General features: G+C 39.4%; 1 protein-coding gene across 3 annotated transcripts in view; it reads left to right on the top strand.

Annotated features, from left to right (window-relative positions):
* RORA (RAR related orphan receptor A) overlaps positions 1 to 26,896 on the top strand; it is a 675,763-nt gene that overhangs the window by 636,656 nt on the left and 12,211 nt on the right. For all 3 annotated transcript variants that reach the window (XM_079129337.1, XM_079129339.1, XM_079129338.1), the window contains 3 exons: positions 3,578 to 3,663; positions 18,906 to 19,047; positions 21,476 to 21,871. In XM_079129337.1, coding sequence (XP_078985463.1) covers positions 3,578 to 3,663; positions 18,906 to 19,047; positions 21,476 to 21,871 — 624 coding nt within the window. The remainder of the gene's footprint in view (positions 1 to 3,577; positions 3,664 to 18,905; positions 19,048 to 21,475; positions 21,872 to 26,896) is intronic.

The following is a 26,896-nucleotide window of genomic DNA, read 5'->3' as shown; positions in this document are numbered from 1 at the left end:
CCAAGGTTCTTAATTTGTATTGAAAGAATATTATTTTGAGAAGACACAACACTGATTGGCAGAAAGTAGAAAACATGAAGAGATTCAAGGCAAAGAGATTTTTATCTTTTTCCTTCTTCTTGGATGGAAAACTCAAATTTAAGCCAGGCATTGTGGTGCATGCCTGTAATCCCAGTAGCTCAGGAGGCTGAGGCAGGAGGATCACAAATTTGAGGCCAGCCTCCGCAACTTAGCAAGGCCCTAAGCAACTTTGTGAGACCCTGTCTCAAAATTTAAAAAAAATTTTAAAAGGAGAGGCTCAGGATGTGACTCAGTGGTTAAGCACCTCTAGGTTTAATCCCTGGTGGGGAAAAAAAAAAAAAAAAGACCTTAAATTTACAGAACTGTACTATCTTCCTTTTGAAAAATTTGCAAGGCCTTGATTACATTTTTTTCTCATTGATTAATTTGATTCTATAAATTGAGTAAAAATGGGGAAGACTTTAGTGCATCATGGAATTAAGTGGAAAGATGAATAAGTGCCCTGCTCCATTCTGCAAATGTTTACTTTCTAGAAATATCAATATGTGTGGTCAGATTGCATTCAGAGGGTTGCTTTTAAAGCAGGTAGATTTTAACCATTTTCTAAAGAGTACTGACAACTGAAATTGTTTTCTGAGATAATTGAGCCACACAGGGGTCAGATAGTAAAACAGTTTAATCTGACCAATCAAAATAGCTGAAAGTTGCTTTGGAGAAATATTTGCATTCCTTTACCATGAAATTCCTAGTGAGGCTTATTCTAACTGATCTGATCCTTTAGCCAATGTTGCCCACTGGAGTTAAGCACACACGTAGTGGGGACAAACGTAGGTGAATGGTCTCCCCCTTAGACATACAAGTCAGTCTCCAGTGACTCCATTCATTCTAAGCTTCATGGCCTGCCTATCTCTTATGAAACTGGTCTCAGCCTGAGTATCCTTGAGATATGAAAGACACTGGGAACCTAAGCAAGATTGAAGACCAACGGCATAAGAGCCTGACTCAGGCCAGCAGTCCTGCTGCAGTGGTACCAGATTCTGGGTCTATGCTGCAACTAGTCTCCACCCTCCCCACATCAGACCAAGAGCCATTCAGGTGGCAGTGCTGGGTCCACAAGAACACTCCCAGGGCCACCCCTATCATGAGCAGACTTCCCTATCTAGAATTTATAGGATTGCCAGAGCCATTAGCAGGCATTTTGGTCACTGCCTTAAACATCATTTCAGATCCGAATGGCCATCCACTAAGAGTCCCAGCAGCAGAGTGAGCAGCAATACGTCATGTTCAATACGACCCAGATACAGCGTTACTCAGCCTTGCCCATATGGCCTGCCCAGGACCCTCATATATTCTTATCAGGGACTAAACAGATATGCCTGATCTCCCCATTATTAAGGTGGAATGAAGATAATTCTTGAAAAGCCCAAGTTTGAGGTTAGTGTTGCTTTAGTTGCCTTGAGTAGTCTTAATGCTGACAAACTGCAGGGCCTAAGCAGTTTGGATATCTCTGATATCTGTGATTGTAGCTCGAGGTGAATCATAAGCAGAAGGAACTCCACTTTGGTCCTCTTTATTTCACATATAAATTCTGTTTAATAAGTGGTCCAAGTACTTTATGTTTCCTAATTATTCTACTCTGTACAGGTCAGGGTGGAGGAGGCTAGTTCTCATTATAGAATAGTTAATTCACGTGGAAAAATCCAGACAACTCTCAGCTGATATCAACTTTCAGAGTTTCTTACTATCACTTGGCTGTTTTGAGTCTGAAAATGTTGAGCCTTTCTCTCTCTTCCTCCCCCTCTACCCCTACCTCCATGCTGTGACACAAACCTTTCCATTGTCTATTTTAAAAATATTGGAAGAGCCATTAAATATAGGCATTGTTACATTTCATATTTCCTACAGAATTTTTCTTGAAATCAATACAGCACTAACAGGGAGGCAGACTTGTGAATGACCGTTTTTGCTAAATTCAATTTTAAACATATTAAATTGCAAAACTCAGAATATAAACATTGGTACCATTACTGGGGTATTAGAAGGCCTTCAGGTTATGGAAAATACATTGGATGTGAAGATTTGAACAATCAATCTGGACAAGCACAGAAACTCAGTATGCCAGCACTAAAATAACTGATAGGAAACAAACCCTCTAGATAGCTTGCACTCCATGAAAGTCACCAGAGTTCCCAAGGAAGGAAGTTAGCAGGATACATGGCTTATAATGAGGTTAATCCAGTGACTTCGTGTGTGCTTATATTTCGACTACTAAAATTGCATCAAGTCCAAAGTAAGTCATTATGTAAGCCATCCCAGGATCCGAGATGACTTTAGAAGAAAGAGTGGGCTGTGTGTGTGTGTGTGTGTGTGTGTGTGTATGTGACTTAAATCATGCAGCATATTCCTCGGACAAAGTCCTTGATCTGTGGAAGGTATGGTACTGTGTAGAAGATGTACAAAAATGAAATAGACTTTGGCTATTTGGGCATTTGGTGATTGTATGTGTGTTTACTTCAGTGAGTACTTGGATGTAACAGGTAGTAGTGAAAACTGTGGGAAGCAAATTTAGCCTAAGAGAACATGCCGGGTAAACTGGGGACCATTGCCATCCTGTCTGTGTGGCTCCCCTTTGGTCTTCTTTATTTCACATATAAATTCTATTTAATAGATGGTCTAAGCACTTTCTTTTGCTTAATCTATTCCTTAAGTCACTTTTTTAAATCCTTAATTGTGTTCTTTCTAACTCTACTCAAAATATAATGTGTTTGCTCAGAAATGTGCTTTGTCATATTTGAGAACATTGGTGTAATATGTTAATTATCTGGGTGGTCTTCCAGCATGAGGCATCTTTAAATAATCAATTGACTAGAAACACTTTCACACTGAACCCAGAAATCAGTTTCCAATGTAAAAAACTTGGAAGCAACATATCCTATTTGTCAAGATCCATCATTGTTAAATTCAGATAGGATATTAACTTTATGGTTGAAAGGTTTTGATTGTACACAAATGGACTAATTTTTAACACATGGCAACTACATTAATTTAAAAAAGATGAGTAAGGAATTCTTACCATCATATGTAACTTATTAATATTTTGAATTGAATTATTTTCCTAAGTAGACCTGACTTTTTGGAGTCTATTTTTCTCCATCAGTTGAGCTACAGTGCTCAGCCAAGACAGATTTATGACCTTTTAAAAATAATGATGGAAAATGAGATCGGAGGAAACATTTTAGTATCTGCTTTGCTCTGAGGCCTAAACTGCGAACTCTCCAGTTCTTGAAGGCTTTGAAATGCTGATTCCAGTCTTCTTGTGGGTTCTTAAACACCTTCTCAAATGACCCATTTTAATAACCCGAAAGCTATTATATAACGAGCAGCCATAATTTAGTCCAGGGCTCTAGGGGGACCCTCACAGTTCAGCAATGAATAGTTAATGCAGTATAATGTTTAGCAGGTTATTAGTTTTCACTATACAAATGCTGATCAGGGAACGCTTTTATAAGGTGTTTAAAAGAAAATGTAATTAACTGGTTGCGTGCTTCTGTTGCAGCTCAAATTGAAATTATTCCATGCAAGATCTGTGGAGACAAATCATCAGGAATCCATTATGGTGTCATTACGTGTGAAGGCTGCAAGGTAAGCCTTATAAATTGTTGTTTCTATTAATGTTAGAATGTATCTTTGTGATTTCTGTTTTTTACTTATCCTGTGTCTAAAAATTCAATTCCGTGGAATTTTGAGGGATGATAAATGACAGGAAAGAATAAATATTTTGGTGTTAAATTAGAATCCAGAAAGTTATATATACTTTGGCTGCTCCCTTCAAAATATCAAGAGACTGGGGAAAGGTATTTGAGCATTGTTTATGTTTTTCACTTCCAGTTCCAGAATTGATTGAACTGATGAGCTCTCTCTTTGGTTATTGTCTTTTAAAAAGAGATACCTCCAGTCTTCTGTGCTGTTCCTGTTATAAGGTTTATAAAAAGATGTTTCCAGTAAGTTTGATTGGAATGTGGTTGAGTTGTATAGTCAGCATACAGATGTGAACACATCTGACTAAATTATGGGAATGCTGTGAGGAAGCACTGAATTCTCATCTTGGACTCTCCACCCTTCCATGTTGTTTTGGGCGTGTCTCAGTCTTTCAGTGGCTCAGTTTCTTCATCTATAAACTAGATATAATCTGATCTTCCTACCTTTTAGGATTATTCAAGAATAGACTGAGAAACTGCATACAAAAGTCCGATAATTGTAAAAGTGCAATTTAAATCTAAATATTGTCATTATGATTGCTATTGTCACTATTTTTATTATTACCTACTTTAATCTTGGAGTAATGGATACAGCACATGCATAATGTGAGAATGGAATATAAAGATGTTTATCCTAAAAATTTAAGACCACCCCCATAAACCCAGATTACCTCTGTTATTCAGATTTCAATTTATTAAGGTTTAAATCCTCCTGGATATATTGGAAGGGCCTTGAGACTTCTTATAGGATAAAACAGCACAAAATAAATAGGAGAGGAGCTATTTAAGCATGCAGGAGGCCTCTGAGACAGCTGATTGCTACAACCAGACCTGAATTAGCCCTAAGGCTTTTTGAGATCGAGGCAAAAAATAAAATCGACAAATTTGGTTTGCTTTCCTTTAGTGAAATCAGAAAGTACAATGTCATAAAATACAAAATCACCTACAGACACAAATGAGTGCTAAAAGACTTCAGGGAAATTAGTCTCATCGTTTCTTTAATTCTTTGTTTTACTATTAATCATCCTAACCTCATAGTTTAATTCTTCATTTCTCTGTTAATCATCATTACATTTGCCAATCTGTATATGTATAAATGCTTCATGTTCCTGTCATCTGAGTGAAGCTTAGGATTTCTGCTTGCTACCAAACGTACTTAATACATTTTTTTTAAAAATTAACTGCCTTTCAGGAGTGGGGAGCTTCTACTTAGAGGAGATTTGAATTGTTCATCTCTGTGGTAACTTTCAAGGCCTTAGGGTTCTGGATTACCAAAAAGGAAAGAGAAAGGAAAACATTATACCCTTTTCTCCCTCACTTTGCTCTTCCTCAAAAGTAATTAACTAATTTTCTTTTTTAATGAAGTGATATCTACTGCCTGGGCTGTGTCATCCTAGGATGCAGGAGAATGGTCTGTGTATGGCAGCTGTCACCCCAGTGATCTTCAGAGTTGACCTGGCTGGTGGGCTGGGCAGCTGTTGTCCTTCACCCTCATCCTCACTCTGTATTCATCCCCCAAAACCATGTCCCTGGTAGAAAAGGCATGGCCTTTCTGAAAGAAGGGCCTTTAGACAGCAGTGGTACCTAGTAGGGGTCCTAAGCACATGAGCTTTCTGTGTGTGGCATATGACTTCAGTGTTATCTTAAAGGGCAAGGCCTCAAGCAGCATCCTAGACAACAGTTTGCCACTTGTCCCTTCATTTTACTCAAGAAACTGATCACTCCATCTGAGTCTATCAGTAATATCACATGTAGTTTATGTGGCAAAGTGAAGTATCTGGGAATTAAGTCTAGAGGAGTGGCAGGCTGGGGTCAAGGTGGTTGATTTTATATGGAATACCCCAATGATTTGGAAGGTTAATTAGCAACATACTATTCAATAGAACATGAATTGGCTGTCTGAGTACCATTTGTGTTTACATAGGTACGAAAAATGTGCACCTTTGTACTCTAAACAATTACCTATAAATAAAAATTTAAAATAATAAGAACACACAGGAGAGCTATTATTTCACAATTATCATTTTTGTAGATTTCCTTCCAGATTTTGTCCACATAAAGCCTCAGTGCCAGAGTGATTTTCAGTTCTCTGTGGTTCTGTACCTCTGCTCTGTTGACTTTACACAGGGAAAGCCACTGAACAATTAACATGTGATTTTATTAACAGACTGGAACTATGCCCAGCCTGGGATTTGTACAATGTTCTGTGGGAGTTGTCTTGTTTTGTTTTGTTTTGTTTTGACACGTATAGTATTTGTTCTGCCATACAGTTTCTCTCTGCTCTAACTAACAATTTTATTCCTAGTTATAGTGAAGTCAAGGGACCTCTACTCTTCATGTTAATTATTTATCATATTGTAACCAGGTTAAGGTGGTTATATCATGACCAATTGTAAGTAATTTGTTTCAATGGTAATATAATTAGACATAAGGAATATTTATTATTAGATATATCAAATGATATCTAGTGAGAAAAGCAAAGTGACACCATCATTTTCTGAGCTAATCATTTTGAGTGTATTTTAAATTGCATTTTCAAATAAACAACCTGAAACCATAAGAAACTAGAGAATCTGTTTACTGAAATAATTATCTGTTTTCCCACATATTTGCTCAGGTGAGCATTACATATGAGCAGCAAAGAAAATGATAGACATTTTGGCAGCTCTTTCTTTTGTTCCTGGCTCTTCCTAGCTCACCCTCTTCTTGTCCCCTTTGCTACCTGTGGAGAGACAGTTCAGTCCTATGCTTATGTTATGCTCTGACTCTGCCACTGGACTGCCTGGGTTGGAATCCCAGCTCTGCCACTGGCCAACTGAAGCACCTACTCAATAGCTCTGGGGGTCCGTCGGTTCCTCCATCTGTGAAATGAGGATGGCAATTGTCGTTGCTTCATGGAGTTATCACAGGCTTTCAGGTAAAGCACTTGGGAGAGTGCCAGGCACGGAACAAGCACTTTCAAAGTGCTGGCTGTTGTTATCATCATCCCAGGCCAAACTCTTTAGTGCCTTGGTAATGCTGTTTCGTGTAGTCAGCTGTTATTTCTGGGATATCTATGGGTCCAGTCTTGATTTTTTTGGGCATTAGCAATTGTTATGTAGAACCTGCCAAGATAAACAATCATCTGAGCACTCCCTTGGGGTTTCACACTATAAGCACTCTAAAGGATCCAAAGAGAAGATCTAATCCTTCCCTCAAGCAGTTTATGGTCGGGATGTAGAGAAGAGGCCAATGCAGGGAAAGGTAAATAGCAATGTTAAGATCTAACTGATAGGGTAAAGTAACAGTCCATGATATGACACAGAAGCACACACCCACAAGGTGTCATGGCTGGGGAGATTAGAAGAGGGTGGCCAGCCATGTTTCACTGAGGAGGAACCAACTGTGGGCCAGCGGTGGAGAAGGATTTGCCCAGTACAGCAGGATTGGGAGGACATTCTGGGCAGGGGAGGAGGGAGAGTGAGGAACGACAGAGGCAAAAGTCCAGAAATAGGGAAGTCTTGAGTGTATTCAGTGTATTTAAGGAACAGTACATAACCCAGTTTGACTGAAGCAAGGTCACCTTCTGTGGATAGTGGAAGATGAGGGTAGAAAAGTAAGCCATCGCCAAGTTTTTAAGGATGCTATTATGCCACAGTTTTTATTAAGAACATATTTTACTTGGTCCTCTGGAAGAATGAGGGAATGGCATTCTGGTAATACCCAGGAAAGTGTGTACTAGAAAACAGGCCTATAAGGGTTTCCTTCTGTTAGATGTTCCTGAGCCCTTGAAACATAATGTATTCCCTGCTGAGCACATGGGTGGGGGGTCAGGAGGCAAGCCTGCCAAGGAGGCACCAGGTCAAGGGACAGGAGGGCAAAGGAAAGGCCAGAGATTAACCTAAGGCAGTAGATGGCAGGATTAAGATTCAACCTCCAAAGCAAGTAAAAATGTGAAGTGTTCGGAGAAGCATGATCATTGCTAAAGGTTTTCTTTGGAGAAATGATCCGAGTTGTCATTCGATTTCAGATCCTACATTCGTAAGATACAGTGACTGCTCAAATGATTATAGAAAATTTATCTCAAATACATACACACATTTTAATCCATATCATTTTAGACATTTTTACTATACACTTTTAAGTGTATTTTTAAATGATAATACAATCCAGTATTGGGATTCGTGAATTGACTTCTCATTACATTTAAAATCCTTTGTTCTTGTTAAATTACAGTAGCATTCTTTGTCAAGGATTTAGTCATCAATCAATACATTTAATACCATGTCCTACACAAAACTTCCTTTCCTATGCAGTAAAGGGAGTATTTGGAATCTTTCCACCAACATTGTCTAAAATAACAAGAGAATGCCTTTCAATGTTAGAGTATATAATTAATACTTTAATTTTTTTCCTTTAAGAAAATGATGAAAGCAACATCTGGGGCTTTTGTGTGTTAGTTTTTGGGAGAAACTAACATGAACGTTCCTTTTAGGCCCAAATTGGCTTTTATTTAGAATATTTTAATATTCTTACTTCCCTTATAAAGTCACTCACTAGTCCTGAATCAATTCTATTTTTCAGTAGTGTTGTATTCATGCCTAATATTTTTATTTTAATGCTTTATAATGCCCAGTTCTAATATGAGAGCTATCCTTTAAGATACAAATTAGACTTGGGGAGGGAAAGCTATTACTGCATCCTTAGGACATCAAAGTTTCAGTTCTGTTATATGTAGGTGATAAACTGGGGTTATAACTCAATGGTAGAGCACTTAAGTGGCAGGCACAAAGCCTTAGGTTCACTCTCTAGCACTAGTGGGAGGATAGGCAGCAAAGAACTGTTATATACAGGTGATAAGCAAAAAAATTTTCTTCAGTTAAACTTTCTAGTCCTGCAATGGAATACACACAGGATAGGTATGTGTTAAACAACCCGATTTACATCAATTTGTGTAACTTGGGTTGTGTTTTTTTCCTGATATTTTTCATTCATTTGTTTTGGTCTTAATGGTGTCTCAGTAACTGCTGTCCTTCCTCAGCTTACAGAAAACACTGGGCTCGAGGCCCAGTGGATGATAGGGCTCTGACATAGTGCCTGGCTCAGGAAAGGTCCCTCCGTGTTTGCCTGGGAATGCCGGGTGCTGAGTGTGTACACTTGGATTGATCTGAGTACGGCAAAGCTCAGGCAAAAGCAGACATCTAGACTTACCAGATACGACACTGAGGTCAGCTTTAATCAGAGATCATTTGCACAACAATTCTACAGGGAGACCATTCGTTATTGAATAAGTAGGGAGTTCAGGAGATCTGAATTTCTGTGATTTATTGCTGCCAGGTGCATGAGTTTGGGGCTGTACCAGCTAACTTTTACAAGTGAGGTTGCCTATTCTTTTCTAAAGATCAAATTTCCTTCTTCATTTGCTTCTTTGGAGCCGGTTGTTCCTGTCTACTCCTCCCACTACACACACACTCTTAAATTTTATCATTTCCTTGGTCTCCTCCTCTCCCTGATGTTAATCTATGCACACCCTCTCTTTACCCCTCAGTAAAACTAAGTTGACAGTTATCCTCTTTTACCCCTTGTCCAGATACTTAACTGCCCATATTCATGAAGTGATATTTATTCCTCACCCTCATGCTTCCAAACATTTTCAAAAGAAAGTTCCCAAGATAAATAAAATTAGGACACAGTGCATCCTTTCACATGTAGGATCCTATACTCTTTGAGCCTCCAAAAGAAAAGATGAACATATAGCCACTTTAACAGTCCCCCAAATTTCAAATTTTTAGTTGTGTTGAAAAATACAATTGTCGGGGCAGGCATATGAGCATTCACAATAAATCACAGAGTTATGAATAAATCTTGGTTGTCAAAAGCAAATGTGTAGCCGCTCCAAAGCGTCTGCCATTAGAATTCAGCAAGGCAGCTGTCAGCTGTTTTCTTGTAATTAAACAGCCAATGAGCAGCTAATTAAGACATATGTGTATACAGAAGTGGAAGTGGGTATGTTAATGAACTGTAGGAATCAATTCATTAAGTGAAAATTGTCAAAAGACCAAACATAAGATCAGCATTTCAGCCTGTGCTTCTCTGAGAAGGCGCCCCAGGCAGGAGAGGACACCCTCAGAGCAAGACTCCCCAGCTCTTCCTAGCCACACCCACAGTTCAGCCTCCAGCCAACTCACACCTTTTGGCCAAGCTATTAATAAGTTTCAAAACTTTTTATGAAGCAGATCTGGCAAATGAGTGTTTCCCTACTTATTTAGAAACTTGGTATTTAGTACCCCATCAAATGTTTTCTCCCTCACCTGCACCATTATATGGCACATCGACTACAGAACTGAAAAGTGACTTTTTTACTTGCTTGTTTTGTTGTTTGTTCACCTGCATTGTTGTTGTTTAGTCTGTACTTCTGAAAGGTGTGTTAAAAAATATGTGGTGTTTGGATGCACCTAGGATTCATGGATCAAATCCTGGCTTCTCCCCTTACCTATTTGACTTTGAACACATAACCTCTCTGCACTTTAATTTTCTTATTTGTAAAACAGATATAAAAATATTTAGTTTGCAGTTGTGAAGTTGTTGTGATCTACAAGTAAGGTTTACACTGTATCTAGCATAGAAAGGGACCCGGAATCTGATTGTCACCACTGCTTTGATCACAGTCACTGTTTTTCTCTCTGGTCTTTCATCCAAAATGTATGTGTTGACTTCTCTAAGTACTGGGTTAGCTACTCAAACAAACACGGCAGTTGGTGAGACAAAGATGAATAATGTAGCAAAGTAAGGGTTATGAGGGGGTAAATTCAGGACTCTAGGGATACACATGGGAGGGGTCCTTCAACCAGCTTTGGGAAGGACCAAGTCAAAGAAGGTTCAAGAGGATGTGAATACCTCAGTGAATTCCGAAGGAAAGGGGTTTCCAGCAAGGGGCAGGGATAGAATTCCTTTGGGAAACTTGGAACACAGCAGTGGCAATGCATGAGGTTGAAAAGAGGATCAAGTATGGGAGAGAGGTACCTCAACAGGTGGTCGTCACCTGCTCATTAGTAGGGCGATATTGAGTGCTTATAAGCAGGAAAGTGATTTGAGTAGTTCTGTGTTTTAGATCTTTACTGACTGTGTGAAATGGACTGAAGGGATGAGAAATGAAGCAGGGCTACTGGCAGTATAATAGTCGATTCAGGAGATGATACATGTGGAAACTCCAGGAGATTGCAGCAAAGATAGAAGCAGATGGATCAGAGAAATATGAAGGAGGTGAGAAGCTACCTAAATTGCCAACTGTTTGGGTGTGGATGGACAGGAGGCAGAGATGAAATGAAGCTATCTTTCTACCTTGAGTGACTTGGGAACTGAGGGAGATGGTACCTGTCAGTGAGCAAGAAAACACTGGAAGAGACCAGGCTAGGAAATGGACAGTGGGTTTAGATATGTTCTGTTCTGGAAAGAAGAGAAAATCATCTGGCTTAAGTTTTTGGAACTTGTGTGGATGGAGGGAAAGGTGATGGGACCTTAGCAGGCCAAACCACAATTTGGGTAAATGCCTATAGGAAGGAAGTAGGGAGAACTCTTTCTACAACCTAATTGTGAGCCAGTGACCCCATGGGAACTGGGCCCAGCCCAGTCACATGCTAATTAGTTTTTAACAACTTGCACCCTGGAAAATAAAGTGTGTATATATATGTAGCTAACTAGTGTATATTTCATTGAAATAACTTCACATAATTTATAAATAATAAAATGTATGATATTCTTTACTATAAATTTCATGCAGACACATGATTCTCACTGAATACTCTCAATGGTTTTTGCTAAACTGTTCCATCTCTACCTTTGGTTGCAGCTGATGAAAGTCTATAGTCCAACTTGAATCTTGGTTGCTATTTCATTTCCCCTAATGAACAAGAAGAAAGTGAAATATTTTGGAACTTCACTCATTCATCAGCAATGATGTAAATAACTTTGCTAAATCAGATCACAGTTTTCAAATACCAGAAGAGCATTTCCTCCATTTTTCTACTATTCACAATGAGATGGCTATACACAAGACATACTTTTAAGTTCCATCTGCATTACTGTCATTTTCTCCATCACTTTTTAAATTCAGACAACAAGCAAAGCAGTAAATCAAGTTCTGATTGGCAGCGTTTGCCAATTTCTGTGGTGTAAATACTCACCATATGGCCCTTTCAAGCTACCCAGTGTGCCCTCTCATTGAACACAGAGAGAAGAAAAGATGGACCATAGCACACAATTATACAGTATTTCCACCATTTAGCTATAATTGTTATAAATAATTTCAAGAACACATGCTGGAAAAATTAAAAAATAGTTAATTTTTAATAATGCTTAGGTTTAGTAAATGGATTTAGAAACAAACTTCCTGGAATTTTAGCAGTCAATTTTTACACTCTGGTATGAACCTTCTTCTGAACACCAGGGCCTCAGTCCTGATCCTGGGGAGCTCTAATCTAGTGGGGACGGTAAATAAATTTGTAGTGAACAGCCATATTTAAAAATATTGAGGAATAGACTTCCCTGGAGAATGGGAGAGAGACAGAAATAAAACTCAAAGGCACTTTGAAGGCAAAGTAAAGTAAAAGGGGAAATGCTGGAGAGAAGTCTTTGGGAGTACCAGACATGGGACCTTAAGCTCTAAAGGCCTGTATATTATGCTATTTGCAATGACTGCATGCTAGCATGCTGCCACTAGGTGGTGGCAATGTGCCACAGTCCCACTGAGTACTACCTGAAGTTCACCAAGGTGGCTCCTTGCTCAAGGCCACCATGTTTGTAAATGCACATATTCATGTATTTTGACATCCATTTAAAAAAAAAAAAAATTATGAAAGCCAATGAAGTAATTCTTAGTTTATCCTTAAGAAATAATAAAATTGCAAAACTATGTACTTAATGTCTTTCCCAGCCTCTCAATAGTTCTTTTTCGTACACAGTGCCTCCATTCCTCCCCAGATTCCATGCACTGACTTGTGCTGCCCCTGCTCTCTGTATGACGACCTCAGACTGCCCAGCCCTGGAACTCATGTCCCAGGTCTATTTCTACCTCCTCTGTTATTGCTCCCCAGACAAGCTCCTACTTGTACTCTTAGGAGCATACTGCTTCTTTTAGGTAGGAAGGCTCCTATTATACTTTCCACCTTCTCTTCTAATCATTCTCTCTTTTATGTGTTCTTTAGCTTTTAACATTTTATCAGGTTAGCTTCCCAAACACTTAAAACTCTGAGAAATCCCCCAAGGACTGCTGAAAAGAAGTTTAAAGTAGAAGAAAGCCAAACCCTCATTCTTTCTGAAATGCAAAGTTCAGTGTTCTTCTGAGTCACAGAGGCTTACTCACTCTCTCCCATCTCAGGTCTCACTTTATAACCCTACTTGACCCCTCCTATTTGGTATTCTCTACTTCTTTTTGGGGTGTGACTCTGTTGACTTAGTACAAAAGATAGCTGTCTTCTCTGGTTCTTAGCTATGCCACCTCCAGAACTTCTTAGCAACACTTTGCTCAGTGGGCTCAATAGAGGACCAAATGATGATACCAAGAGGAAGGTGTGTGTACTTGCTTGCTTTCCCCAAACTCTTCCAAACTGACACATCTCAGTAAGTATGGCCCTCTTCTGAGTGGACAACTGCAGAGCCAGGTGTTAGTTCCAGCCATGGGGCCACTCCTCCAAGCATTTGTGGAGTGCCTTGTGGACGCACCTCAAGTTTAAGGCATAAAAACTCAGCTTTCGTGATAGTGACTCTTACTTACAGCCCTGGCTGTAAGTTTTGTTGTTGTTTTGTTCGTCAGTGGGCCAACGTGTTTGAGATATAGGTCTGGTGAATCAAAGGGGGCAAATATGTCTGGTCTGAGGAAAAATGATAGAATCATAAGACTGATTTTTTCATGTGACTCCTAACCCAAATCAGTTGCAGCTGTAGATAAGGATCTTGTGAACTGTCTCGGGGCGTATTTCTTTAAGGTATATTTCTTAAAGTGTAATTACTGCTGCAGGGGTGCAGTGGTGAACCTAGCAACCTAGGTTGACTAAAGAGCCTGTCTGCAGGAAAACACCAAATCAAACTCTATCAGTCTTGATATTTGATTATGCCTATCTTGTTTTTTTTTTTTTTCTTTACACTAATTTAATGACTGCCTTCTATGAAAACAGTGAAGGAGGAATTCCTTTGGCACACACAGGAAGCCTAAGAACAGGACAACAATATAAGTTCTGGAAAGAAACTATGAAAATTCATACCCTGACTTTACCTCATGCTAGAGGGGATATTATGAGCAAGTCTCTGTACCCCCATAAAGCTTTCTTTAGCCCTGAAACAAAGGAAAGTATTTGCCTTATCTTTGTCATAATTAAATGTCATGATCCACATAAAGCACAGAGTGCCTAGCACATCTTAAAAAATTGTCTAATGGCACCGAGGTTTTGTTCTAAACAGATGACAAAAGATACATAGACATGGAAATGACTGTCATGAGGAATGAGGTCTGTTACACTCACAAACCCCTAGGAACAGGATCCATGGCATGCCATGCAGGGGCCACACAGGGAAGCACCAGAGTCAATCAGGAGGTGAAGGGAGTTACAGGAACATGCAGGCCAGAGCCTGTATTGTGGTTTCCATGGGAAGGAAGTGCACCACAGGGTGAGCAGGATGGTGACTGGCTAGTTTGTTCTACTTAATAGTTATGGGATGCTGGACCTAGGGTTGTTTCTGGTGGTCTTCTCGCTGGCCCTGGGGTGGTAAGGGCTAGGGAATAGTGTCTGGGAGTCTGAAATCTAATCAAGGTGGTATGGTGTTCAGACTTTGACCTGGTTGGTGTGTATACAAAAGGCATGCTACAGGCAAGTTGCTTGCTTTTTGTAGGGATTAGCTGGCCCTGAGAAGGGAAGGACATTACCTCAGGGACCAGCAAGGCCCCAAGATGTCAAAGCATCTAAAGTACAGAATTAAAAGATATGATTAATACAATCACTCATTAAGATTGATCTATCTATCTGTCATCATGCCCTCTAATTCCCTTGTGGTAGTGAAGACTGATGGCTATATATGGCTTCTGTGCTAACATTCAGGAACTTCATTTGTGGTAGTGTGATGTTGAATTAATATATGGAAACTGAAAGTCAGCATCCTTTTCATTTATGACTCCCAAGAGCTGTGTGTAATCTGGATTTCAGACTTTTGAAAGAAGTGAAGCAACTAGAGAGGATCCCAAGAAGAAACAGGAAAGGTAGAGAAGATCCTAGAAAGGAAGGTGACAAATGTGGCAGTTGGGGCTGTAGAAGACACTTCCCTGAGATAGACTGACAGCTCTCAGCACTGGTTCCATTTAAAGAAAACAAGAGTGTGTGGACATTATCCATATTCAAGAATCATAAAACCAACCACCATAGGCTTAATATGAAGCCAACAAAATTCAATCCCAACTAAAGGCAACATAAATAAGCTCCTGAGCTGAGACACCTGCAGTGGTAACAAACATGCAGGGTATGAGTGGGAGTTGAGTTTCAGGAAAGAGATAAACACCTTTCAGCTTTGACAGAGATTAACACACTCAGACTGAAACGAACACCCAGACCGGTGACCTCTTGATATCTCTTTCTAAGGATTATCCGCCCCTGTTACCACTTAAATTTTCTTGACTTCTCTCCACTAAGCCCAAAGAAAGCTTTACTTCTCACTTTTCTTTCACAGGAGACAACACACACCCCTCAGCGTTAGATATCTTGAGAACAGACTACAGAAGAGACCAGACTTGATACAGGGTAGATTTAAAGTACAATGCTGATGCTGGGCCCACTGGATTGCCCATGTTTAGTTTAGCAGTTTAGTGAGATGCAAGAAGGAGTGAGAGATCAAGATCCTACCTTGTACCCCCTTTCCAGGTTTTCAAAAATAAACAAGAGGGAACTGAAGTCATATGGTTGCATACACTGACTTGGTCCTCAGAGACCCCAATCATCACATAAGGAAGCAGATGAACTAAATTGTTCTTCCCAGGTAGTTCACATATCTTTCTTTATCTTTCCATCTGCATAGTGTAGAAAAATCAGAAAGCACAGATGAAAATAAATTTAAAATCACCTGTGGTTCCACCAGTCAAAGCTAATGATTTTTTTTTCATTTTAGGGTAAAATTTTCCAAAGTTTCTTCTAAATATACAGGTTCCTAATTATTCTTTCCAAAGATTCATCACTTACGTATAAAAATGCATTAGATATATGTGCATTGATCTTATATCCCGCTACTTTACTGAATTCACTTATGAGTTCTAAAAGTTTTCTGGTGGAATTTCCTGGTTCCTCTAAGTATATAATCATATCATCAGCAAACAGGGATAGTTTGAGTTCTTCTTTTCCTATTCGTATCCCTTTAATTTCTTTGGTCTGTCTAATTGCTCTGGCTAGAGTTTCAAGGACGATATTGAATAGAAGTGGTGAAAGAGGGCATCCCTGCCTTGTTCCAGTTTTTAGGAGGAATGCTTTCAGTTAATAGCTGCTCAATTCACAATAGCCAGATTGTGGAACCAACCTAGATGTCCTTCAATTGATGAATGGATAAAGAAACTGTGGTATATATATATATATATATATATATATATATATATATATATACACACACACACACACACATACATACAATGGAATATTACTCAGCCATATAGAATGATAAAATTATGGCATTTGCAGGCAAATGGATGAAATTGGAGAATATCATGCTAAGTGAGATAAGCCAATCTCAAAAAACCAAAGGACAAATGATATCGCTATTAAGTGGATGATGACACATAATGGGGGGTGTGAGGGGTTAGTGTTAAGGTTAGAGTTAGGGTTAGGGAGGGGGGCAAGAATGGAAGAAGGAAGGACTGTATAAAGAGAAAAGAGGGGTGGGAGGGGTGGGGGGAAGGGAGAAATAACAGAATGAATCAAACAACATTACCCTATGTAAATTTATGATTATACAAATGGTATGCCTTTACGCCATGTACAAACAGAGAAACAACATGTATCCCATTTGTTTACAATAAAAAAATAAATAAATAAATATACAGGTTCTTTTTTTTTTTTTTTTTTTTTTGGGGCTGGGGATGAAACATGTGAGACAAGCACTCTACCAACTGAGCTAGATCCCCAGCCCAGGTTTTAATTTTTTAAATCAAAAATTGGATTATACTGGGTTTATCTCTTTAACTGATTTTTTTAAAATTCAGCATTATATTTTTATCATCTTTTTATAATAATTGTATTTCTGAAATACCATTAATAGTTGCTAAATTCCATTGTATGTATGTATAATATGATTTTCACTAATGGTGACATTTAGGATCTTTCTAAATTTCTTCATATTGTAAATAGTGCAGTGAAAAACATCCTTGTAGGTGAATCTTTGTGCCATTCTTAATATTTCTTTAAGGCATATTTCTTAAAGTGTAATTACTAGCTGCACAGGTGCAGTGGTGAACACTTATAATCTCAGCTACTCAGGAGGCTTCTATAGGAGAATCACAAATTTATGGTCAGTCTGGGCAACTTAGCAAGACCTTGTCTTAAAATAAAAACTAAAAAGGGCTGGGGTATAGCTCAGTGGTAGAGCATCCCTGATTTCAATCCCCAGTACTGGAAGAAAAAAAAAAATGAAGAAGAAATAAAGAAAAGAAAAAAATAATTACTGGCTCAGTGGGCAGACATGCTTCTAACAATTTTGATACAACTACCAAGTTGGCCTTTAGAAAATTCCTTCAGTGGGAGAATACCCTAACCCCCACCACTTGTCAAGTTCTTGCGGACTTCACTGTCCACCTTCATCAGTGTCCCCTTTGCAGGGGTCACCTATCTTCACCATTAAAGCTTTGAAGATGCTAATTCTCTTTTGTGCCCTTCATGACTCTGCTTCATAGAAATTGCTCTAGTTATCCTATTTTTCTTTTGTGTACCTGTCTAACTTGCAAACCACTGAAAGGTAAGTCAGCAATTAAGAGATAACCAAAACCCCGTGTACATTTGAAAACTGATAAACACACTTCTAAATAACATTTGGGTTAAAGAAGAAATTGATGGAAAATCTGGAACATGTTCAAATGGATAATAATGAAAATACTACATAGTAAAACTTCTAGGTTGCTGCTGAAACATAACTAAAAGGAACATTTGCAGCTATGAGAATAAACACTAAAAATTAATGAGCTAAGAATCCTGCTCAGGAAGTTAATAAACAAACAAAAATTAAATTCTTGAGGCCAGTAGCTCTTTGTGCTCTTTCTCATTTTCAAAACAGTTCTCAACATTTAAGAGGAACTTGAGGGACATCAGACTGGATTTGTTAAATCTTGAAAGGCCACTACTCTGAACACTGGTATTACAAACTGTCGAGGGTTGAGGAAGATTCCCAATCTGGCTGATCTGCCAAAATAATCCATCCAAGTGTCATCTGATCACTTGCACCCGTGGAGAGGGACCCAGGGAATGAGAGATGCCTAAGGGGCCACCAGGATCACAGTGCTCCGGATCATGACTTGACTGCATTTTCCTTAATTCTGGGCATCCAGTTAGTAATTATTTTGCTAAAAATATTTTTGGAGTTTCACTTGGTGGCTCATGCCTGTAATTCCAGAAACTAAAGAGGTTAAAGCAGATTTGAGGCCAGCCTCAGCAATTTAGTGAGACCCTGTCTCAAAATAAAACTAAAAAGGGCTAGGAATGTATCACAGTAGTAAAGTACCCCCAGGTTCAATCCCCAGTACCAAAAAAGAAAAAATAAAATAAAAATAAAAATATTTTGGAAATAAAGGTTAAAGATAAACTCCTTTGTATCATTCCATTGAACACATTGCTTCTGATCCTCAGAGGGCAAGAGCAGGAGCCTGATCTTGTGCCTTTTGCATAGATGACTGTCGGTCAAAGTTAAAGAAAGTTTTGCATGTGTAAGGGATGGAGGATTAGGCTCTTGGGATCAATTTTACCCAAGGAAAAAGAAGTGACTTTAATTTCATTAATGGTCTCCTGGATGATTCTGCTACAAGTTTAATTCTCCATTAAATATTAATGCTGCTCAGTGCTTAGTATACTGCCTTGAGTATCATACCACTCAAACTGACACTAACCTATTTTATATTTTATAACTGAATCACAGGGCTTTTTCAGGAGAAGTCAGCAAAGCAATGCCACCTACTCCTGTCCTCGTCAGAAGAACTGTTTGATTGATCGAACCAGTAGAAACCGCTGCCAACACTGTCGATTGCAGAAATGTCTTGCCGTAGGGATGTCTCGAGACGGTGAGCTCCCACAGATTGAGTGGCACAGTAGCATGGGGTTATGAAACAGGGACCTAGATCTGCCAGGAGGTGCCCCCTCCCCCACCCAGGCCCACCCCAAGCTCCCTGACAGCGTGGCAACATCACAGAATCCACAGCCGTTGTTTCTCCCCATAATCTACCAGTCAGCTGCCTGGCTCATGGGGAGTGGGGTAGGATAGAGGAGAATTGTCCTGTAAGGTTTTCTAACATTTCAAAAGTTACAGGTAGATTAATTTATTAGTGTCATCTAAAGGGCTTTAATAGATATAATTCCTCTGAGCATTTTCCCCCATAGGAAACACATGCCAGAACTAATTGTTACCTGCCTTACCCTAGTAAGTGTACTGGCAGTTGGGATGAAGGAGTATTTATGCTAACTGGATCTTTTGAATCACATGCCCAGGTCAAATATTTGTACATGCAGAATGTTTGAAAATAGTATAAAGTGAGGCTAAATGACAAATGCTCTTTTCATTAAAAGAAGTTATTTTAAGGAAAAGAGACCATCTACCATTCAATTATAGAACATTTCAAGATCTTCCTGGAAAACTATCTTAAGTGCACTGAATAATCAACACCAGATTTCAAGGCAGTTATTCTTATACATGGAAACTGGGCAGAAAGTACAGCAGGTCCATTTTAGGGACTTTCTGAACATACTGGCTATCTTAAGAGATCCCATCGAAGGAAACAGTTTCCTCCAGTGGAATGGCGGCCTGTAGCACAGCCTGCCTTCTCCATAGTCACATGCTCTTAGGGCCCATGGACCCACCCACGTACAAATTCACTTTTGTTCCTTTGTGTCCTAGAAGATCCCCCATATGCCCCTACAAAAGTAAAGTTGTTGTCATTAGAAGATATAAATCACAGAACTTATGCCATTTTCTCAGAAATTCCTGAGACATGCAACTCTGTGGGGTTCCTATTCTGAGGGCTTTAAACTGACAAAGTAAGGTATACGTCTTAGGAACCTGTAAGTTAAAATCACAACTTTTATGTGCATTTTTTCAAGAGCTGGTCATTCTATTTCACTTATTGGAAGATAACTATTGTTAATGTTAAGTCAAAAGTTAAAGCACGATCGCAGAGTACATTTCACCTATGGGTCTGGATCCTGTTGGAGGTCCTAGAGTATCCTCCTGCAAAAAATTAAGTAGCCTCAGTATGCCTTTTGGAAATTATACATATGAAGAAATAGCATGGAGGGAATTAGGGGATTATAAAACTATGGGCCTGAAATTCAGAGCCCATATCAACCTGTTTACTGTCTAACTGGCCCCACCTAAGTTTGTTATCTAAGTTGTAGAAACTGAAAACTGACCACTCTAGTTCACTTGTTTCCTCTGCAGAAGAACAGTATATCCTCCAGTATATCAAACTGGCTGCTGGCCAGTTTGGTGGCTGTGGTTCCAACTCCATTTCCATCTCTCCAGCTTCCTGCCCCAGATTCGTGTGACTTTACTCCCCCAACCAGGAGTAAATTAATGGAAAATCAGGAGAACTAAGTCCCTCCAACAAAGGCTTTATCCACATAGAATTTAAATAAATTAGTGGGGAATTCAGACCAGGATATCATAGGGTTTTTTGTTTTTTTTTCCTTTCAATTATCTGGGTGTTTCAGAAGAAATCATTTGAGATTCTGAAATGAACTAAAAAATTGCTTCAGTCACTGTTCCACTTAAAATATGGGGACACATCCCAAGGAGAAGCATTGCAAACACCAGTCCACCCAACAGGAATCTTATAAAGTACTTGCCCTTTCAAAATCTTGATGTCCATTTTACTCAAGACTAAAAGAAATCCACAGAAAGCGTCACTTAAAGCTGGTTCCAAGGATTTCAGAGGGGCTTCCAGGACTCACAAGTAGAGGAGGGGGCTTCTTAGGTCAGGCCTTTTCCATAAAGCTTCAAAGCCAGCTGTTTAACTGGGAAGAACCTCATTCAAGTGTGCAAAACAGAGAACTGAGTGGAAGTTGAGGTCTGCCTCTCCCTTAGTGTGCCCTGTGAGTCTCTGCATCCCTGTCCCTTGGTCTGAATGCTGGGAGAGGAGAAGGCTGAGGTCAGTTTCATAGACGGTAAGTGAACAAGTCCATTAAGTGACACCTCAGTGGTGCCCAGTGAGCCCAAGGATATTGATGGTAGGAAAACAGGGAAGATTATCCAAGCACTCCCATACCATTCTGAGTCTGTTTCTGAAACATCCGTTTCTCTGGGATATGTATTTGCCAGGAAAAGATGGAGCCAGCCTGTGTGGGGTGGGACTGTTTCCACCTCTGGATGATGTTCTTATTTTGTGATCATTGGCTATTGATTGAGATTAAGACTTCAAAGGAAACCCTAAAGCCCTCCGGAGATGATAATGAAGAAAAGCACATTTTACATGGTACTATTTGGCTTTTTTCTTCCAGCTGTAAAATTTGGTCGAATGTCGAAAAAACAGAGAGACAGCTTATATGCAGAAGTGCAGAAGCACCGGATGCAGCAGCAGCAGCGCGACCACCAGCAGCAGCCTGGAGAGGCTGAGCCGCTGACACCCACCTACAACATCTCGGCCAATGGGCTGACGGAGCTTCACGAGGACCTCAGTACCTACATTGATGGGCACACCCCTGAGGGCAGCAAGGCCGACTCCGCCGTCAGCAGCTTCTACCTGGACATACAGCCCTCCCCAGACCAGTCAGGGCTTGATATCAATGGAATCAAACCAGAACCCATATGTGACTACACACCAGCATCTGGCTTCTTTCCCTACTGTTCGTTCACCAATGGAGAGACTTCCCCAACGGTGTCCATGGCAGAACTAGGTAATGGCATGCATGCTTCTGCTGGGATGCTCTGCTCATGTCTTTGGTAGTAAAGGGGCATGTTTGACTTTCCTCTGATGAGTTATGTTGTTAAAATGATGTAGTTCACCTTTACCATCTAGGCTACTTCAGATTCCAGCCCACCCCCTTGCTTTTGACTGTCCATCATTTCCCATAAATGCGTAGCCTCTTGGCATCAGAAATGAGACAAAATGAAGGAAAATTCTGCAGAAAACATTAAGCTTAGGGAATGGTCACTTTAACTTCAACAGTTTTTTACTTTAGTTATATTCTGAATATTGCTTTGTACCTAAGGTCACCAAAAAATGGCATTTCACAAACTGAACCTGGCCCATGGACATGTTATTTAGCCAGCACAGAATTTTAAAGTGTTTGGTTACTAAAATTTAAAGCCTGCTTTTTTGTGTTTTTGATGGACACATAATAATTGTGCATTATGGAGGACAATGTGATGTTTTGATACATTGTATAATAGTAAAATAAGAGTGTTTACCATATCTATCACCTCATATATTCATAATTTCTTTGTAGTGAAAAATTTTTAAATTCTCTCTTCTAGGCATTTTGAAGTATTTGATACATGATTAACCAGTGCCATAAAACACTAGAACTTATTTTTCCTATATAACTGTAAGTTTGTACTTGGTCAGTTTCCCCTTTCCATGCCCCACTAAACTTGGACAGTTATGAAAAATTTAAATTTTCAGCTTTTTGTAGGAGGGGAAAAAAACCAATTATGCTGAGCCAGGCTTTGTGAATGTTAGAACCAACTGGTTCCTGGCAGGGGGGTGACATCTCCTGATAGGCCCACCCCCAATTCTTTCATTTGTATCATTTGCCCAGCCCCTATATGCCTTTATTTATGATATAAATATTAAAAGGAAATTAGCTTCTTCACTTGAGGATGGATATTGTTGACCAAATTTATATATTTTATATAGGGCTTACCATACCTTCCCCCAGTCTTATTTCCTTATTGCTGGCATATGACTGCTTTTTGGGAGATGTGACCTAGAAATGTTGATAACACAGACAATGGCAAACTTTCTATTTCAAGGAAGTTATATTAACATCCTCTGCTATATTTAATCGATTTTTAAATACAGCACTATTATTAGAAAAACTTTGACAAGAACCTTTGCAGTTTTCGAATTTGATCTTCTCCTCCTAGTGATTCCTCACACAAGGTTATAATCCTTTGGGACATTTCAATTAGTTGCTGCGGAGATGACTAAGTTAATACGAGAAGAGAATGAGGACCTGGAATGGAAAAGAACCAGCAGGTTCTGACTTGAGCACAGAAATCCTCAGTTCACAGAAATAATGGCTGTGTTCTTTAGAGGGTTGCTCCACCTCTGTACCCCATAAAACATCTTTTAAGTGAAATTTATATTTCCAGTAAAATCTTTCTCCAAATAGAACAAATTGAATGTTCTTTACGGTTTTTACAACAAGCATCTCTTTATGGGTCTAAATTTAAATCCTCAAGAGCAGGGACATGTTAAGCCTGGTCTTTAACCACTGAACAGCATTAAAGGTGTATCTCAGCTCTTTTGATTAACAGAGAAACCTCTGAACTAGAAGCCAAGCTGAGCAGAGGTAGGTTTGATTTTTTTTTTTTTTTTCTTGAACTAGAACAAAACCTTCCGTTTTTGTCATGAAATCTTGGTTGCCTGAGCCTTAAGCAGAACTGTAATGAAAGTAAAATTTTCAGAAATGAATAGGGATTTGATTGAAAGCTGACATAATCCCATGAAAAATGACCTGACTCACTTTAGGTTTGCTTCCATCTTCCCATAAATACTAGTGAATCTATCCTGTTTGCTTGTCAAATCTTCAATCCTAAAATAAATCCATAGAGCTTAGCCAAAGTGTCACCCTTGAACATGGCACTTTGGCTAAAAGTACACTAAAACCTGACTGGGGCCCAAAATGGCTGAGCTGACTGTCCCAAGTCACTCAACAAACCAGCCTCCACTTCCACAGTGGTTTTAGCTCCCAGGGCAGCTAGGGAGCCTTGTGCCCTTGTACTTAATGTGTCTTTTAAAACGGGAATTTTTTTACCCGTGTGTTGTAGCATATTCTAGGATGAATTAAGTCATAACTAGGAGTAGACCCAAACTCGAAACTAAACTAGAATTTTTCTGAAAAGGCCAAAATTGGGTTCTAATTTTATATACCATTTATACATGCAGAGTAGTTCATTAAACTAAAAGTAGCATGAAAATGGTTGTAAAGCTATGTAAAATTGCTTGAGAGTTCCTTTGTGGCTTAAGTCCTGTTGTTCTTTTTAACTAAGACTCGAGTTCACAATAAGCTAAACTTTGTCATCATTTTCTCAACAAGTAAAACAACTGCACAACAGGAAAATTATAAATTAACATATCCTAAGTACAGTTCTCTTTCAATAAGAGTACCTATTGCTCGTTACTTTCAGTAGAATAGAATTCATCCTTGGCTAGGATATTTTGTCCTTGATGTGCAATTGGTACCTGAATTATACATTCCAGGTAAACAACTGCAGTACATTTTTTTAAAGCACTAATTGTGTTTGTTGACTCTAATTGTTAGCTAATGCCTTGTGCAGGAGAGATGAGTGACATTATATTGGACATAGAATGAAACAAGAAATCAGCTTGTGTGGGCTGTGGTCATAGACTTGCTCTATAAGTTGTACCACCTGGTATAAGTCATGTGACCTGAAGTTTCTCTACCCATAGAATATAAAGGTTGACCGCAGACTCTGAAACCAGGTTGTCTGTGTTCAATACATAGCTCTGCCATTTGCTATCTGTGACACCTTGAAAATGTCACTTAACCTCACTGTGGCTCAGTTTCCTCATATAATAATGGAGACAGTGCTAGTACCTTTTTCCTGGGATTATGAGTATTGAGTGAGAAAATACATATATTCAGAACAGATGTAAATTAAATGGGTCTGACACATGGCAAATGCTATGTAAGAGTTATTTATTATCACGTCATTAATGTCATTATCTGTAATATGAGCAGCGTTTGGACCAGGTGGTATCTATATTTCCTTCCCACTATGAAAAGTCTGAGTTACTCAGAAACCAGGATCTTCCATCTGCAGTGTCTAGACACTGGCTGTACTGATGAAGCAGTCATGGCTGAGGAGGGGAAGGGACTTGCCCTTGTCACAAAGTGAGATAGATATCTGCTGAGCTCAGACCTGAAACCAGGCCTCCTACCTCCTATTTCTGAGGTATTTCACTATTCCACACATTTTCTCTGAGAAGCCAACACTAACTTCTTAACTTTTATTCAGTATGAACATATTCTCCTTTGCTGAAATGGAGATTTAAAAATAGCAAAGTATCTAAAATCTTAGACTTGGCCAAATCTATTATAAATTGGAATCAAAGACTGCAGTTAGCAGTTGGTGAGAATGCAGCTACTGCCCTCTAATGGTATGTCATCTGCATTACACTGTTCACTGTCTTAAAAATCTGACTCAGGTGGGGGAAAGGGGCAACTTTGAAGATAGGAGTGTTGGGGATCAACCCCAGGGCCTTGTGAGTGCCAGGAAAGCACCCTACCATAGACCTTCATCCCCAGCCCTGGCAACATATTTTAAGATGAAGTGAAAACACAAGATGCCGACTGACCATATTAACTGGAAAAGACACACAACCTGGAAGAGAACACTATGAGCTACTTCCTGCTATTCAGCTGCAGGAGCCCCTAGCTTCCCTGTGAACACTTTTCACTTCAGTGTTTCCATATTTGCAAAAATCCGCTTAGATTCTAGAAACTACCTCATACAGGGAGAACGCTTTCTATCGGAGACAGTTCACTACCTTATTTCTGCATTAATTTTCTGGTTTCCAGTTCTCATTATTTTTGTCTGTACTCTCCTTTTCACAGCATCATTGATTCTAAGACGTACAATTTTCTGGCTTCTCCCTCTTTCTCTCAATTTCTGTCTCTTTCTTTTCCTTTAAATGTTTTCTTTTGTTTCTGTTTTATTTTGGTATGCTATTTATTCGTGCTGTTTTAGTGTCTGTGTGTTGCCAAATAGGGCCATTAAGATTTATTATGTTTCTGTGTCTCCAAGGAGATTCTAGTTTCAAACTCCATTTAGGTGAACCTGCTCTATTTTCACACAAACAAGTCTCGTTCTGTTTGAGGAAGGAAATAACAAATTTACAGACACTCCTACGAGCATTACCAAGTCTGCATCCAGCACCATTCTTTTAAATGACTTGCCTGTTATATATCCAGGACCCTGGGAGGAGAGTAAATTTTTGGTACGGTTCCATATTCGTGGAATCTTGTCAATTCTTCTTTTAAAATACTTTTAATCGTCCTCCTCTTCCAACCAGCTTCATGCTCTTAATCCCTCACACCTAGACTCCAGCAGCCTACTGATTTACCCTCCTGCCCCAGCCTCTTTGTCAAGTCCACCTGCTTGTCCTCTGTTTCCAGATACAATTTTCAATATGTCAGCACCCCCTGGAGAATCCAACTACTTCCTCTTTCATTAGGAACAGATTGAATCCTCACATTCAAGGTTTTCCAGGAGTTGGGCCCTTACCTACCTATATTTCTGTCTTGACATGATTACTTTATCACATCTGCCTGTTCCTATAGATGCATATTCAGTTCCTTCATCCACCATCCTTCCTATGTGGAGCTGGTGCACCTTCCCACACCACTGAGCTCCGCCTGCCAACACTACCCATCTTCAGTTTTCAGTGCCAAGAAGCATCCTCCAGTTCCACTGAGTCAGCACTGATCTCTCCCTTTCTTGGTGGTGACTTTATCTTCTGATGAAATTCACTTTCACACTTTATTGTTCAGTGTCTTGAATTATCCTTTCAGTATATCCATGCATGACCACAGATGGTAAATAGCTAGGAAAAACTTCTTTGGCATCCATTTCCTCAATATCTCAAACCCCTTACTCTCAATCATAATAACTATGCAGCACATGCTAAGCAGTCCTCCCTCTTCTACATGTTCACCTTATTTAGTTCTCAC

The sequence above is a fragment of the Sciurus vulgaris genome, assembly GCF_902686455.1.
Source record: "Sciurus vulgaris genome assembly, chromosome: 2".
In the NCBI taxonomy this organism is placed as follows: Eukaryota; Metazoa; Chordata; class Mammalia; order Rodentia; family Sciuridae; genus Sciurus; species Sciurus vulgaris.
The sequence above is the reverse complement of the archived record's forward strand: the minus strand, read 5'-3'. Positions and strand labels throughout refer to the sequence as shown.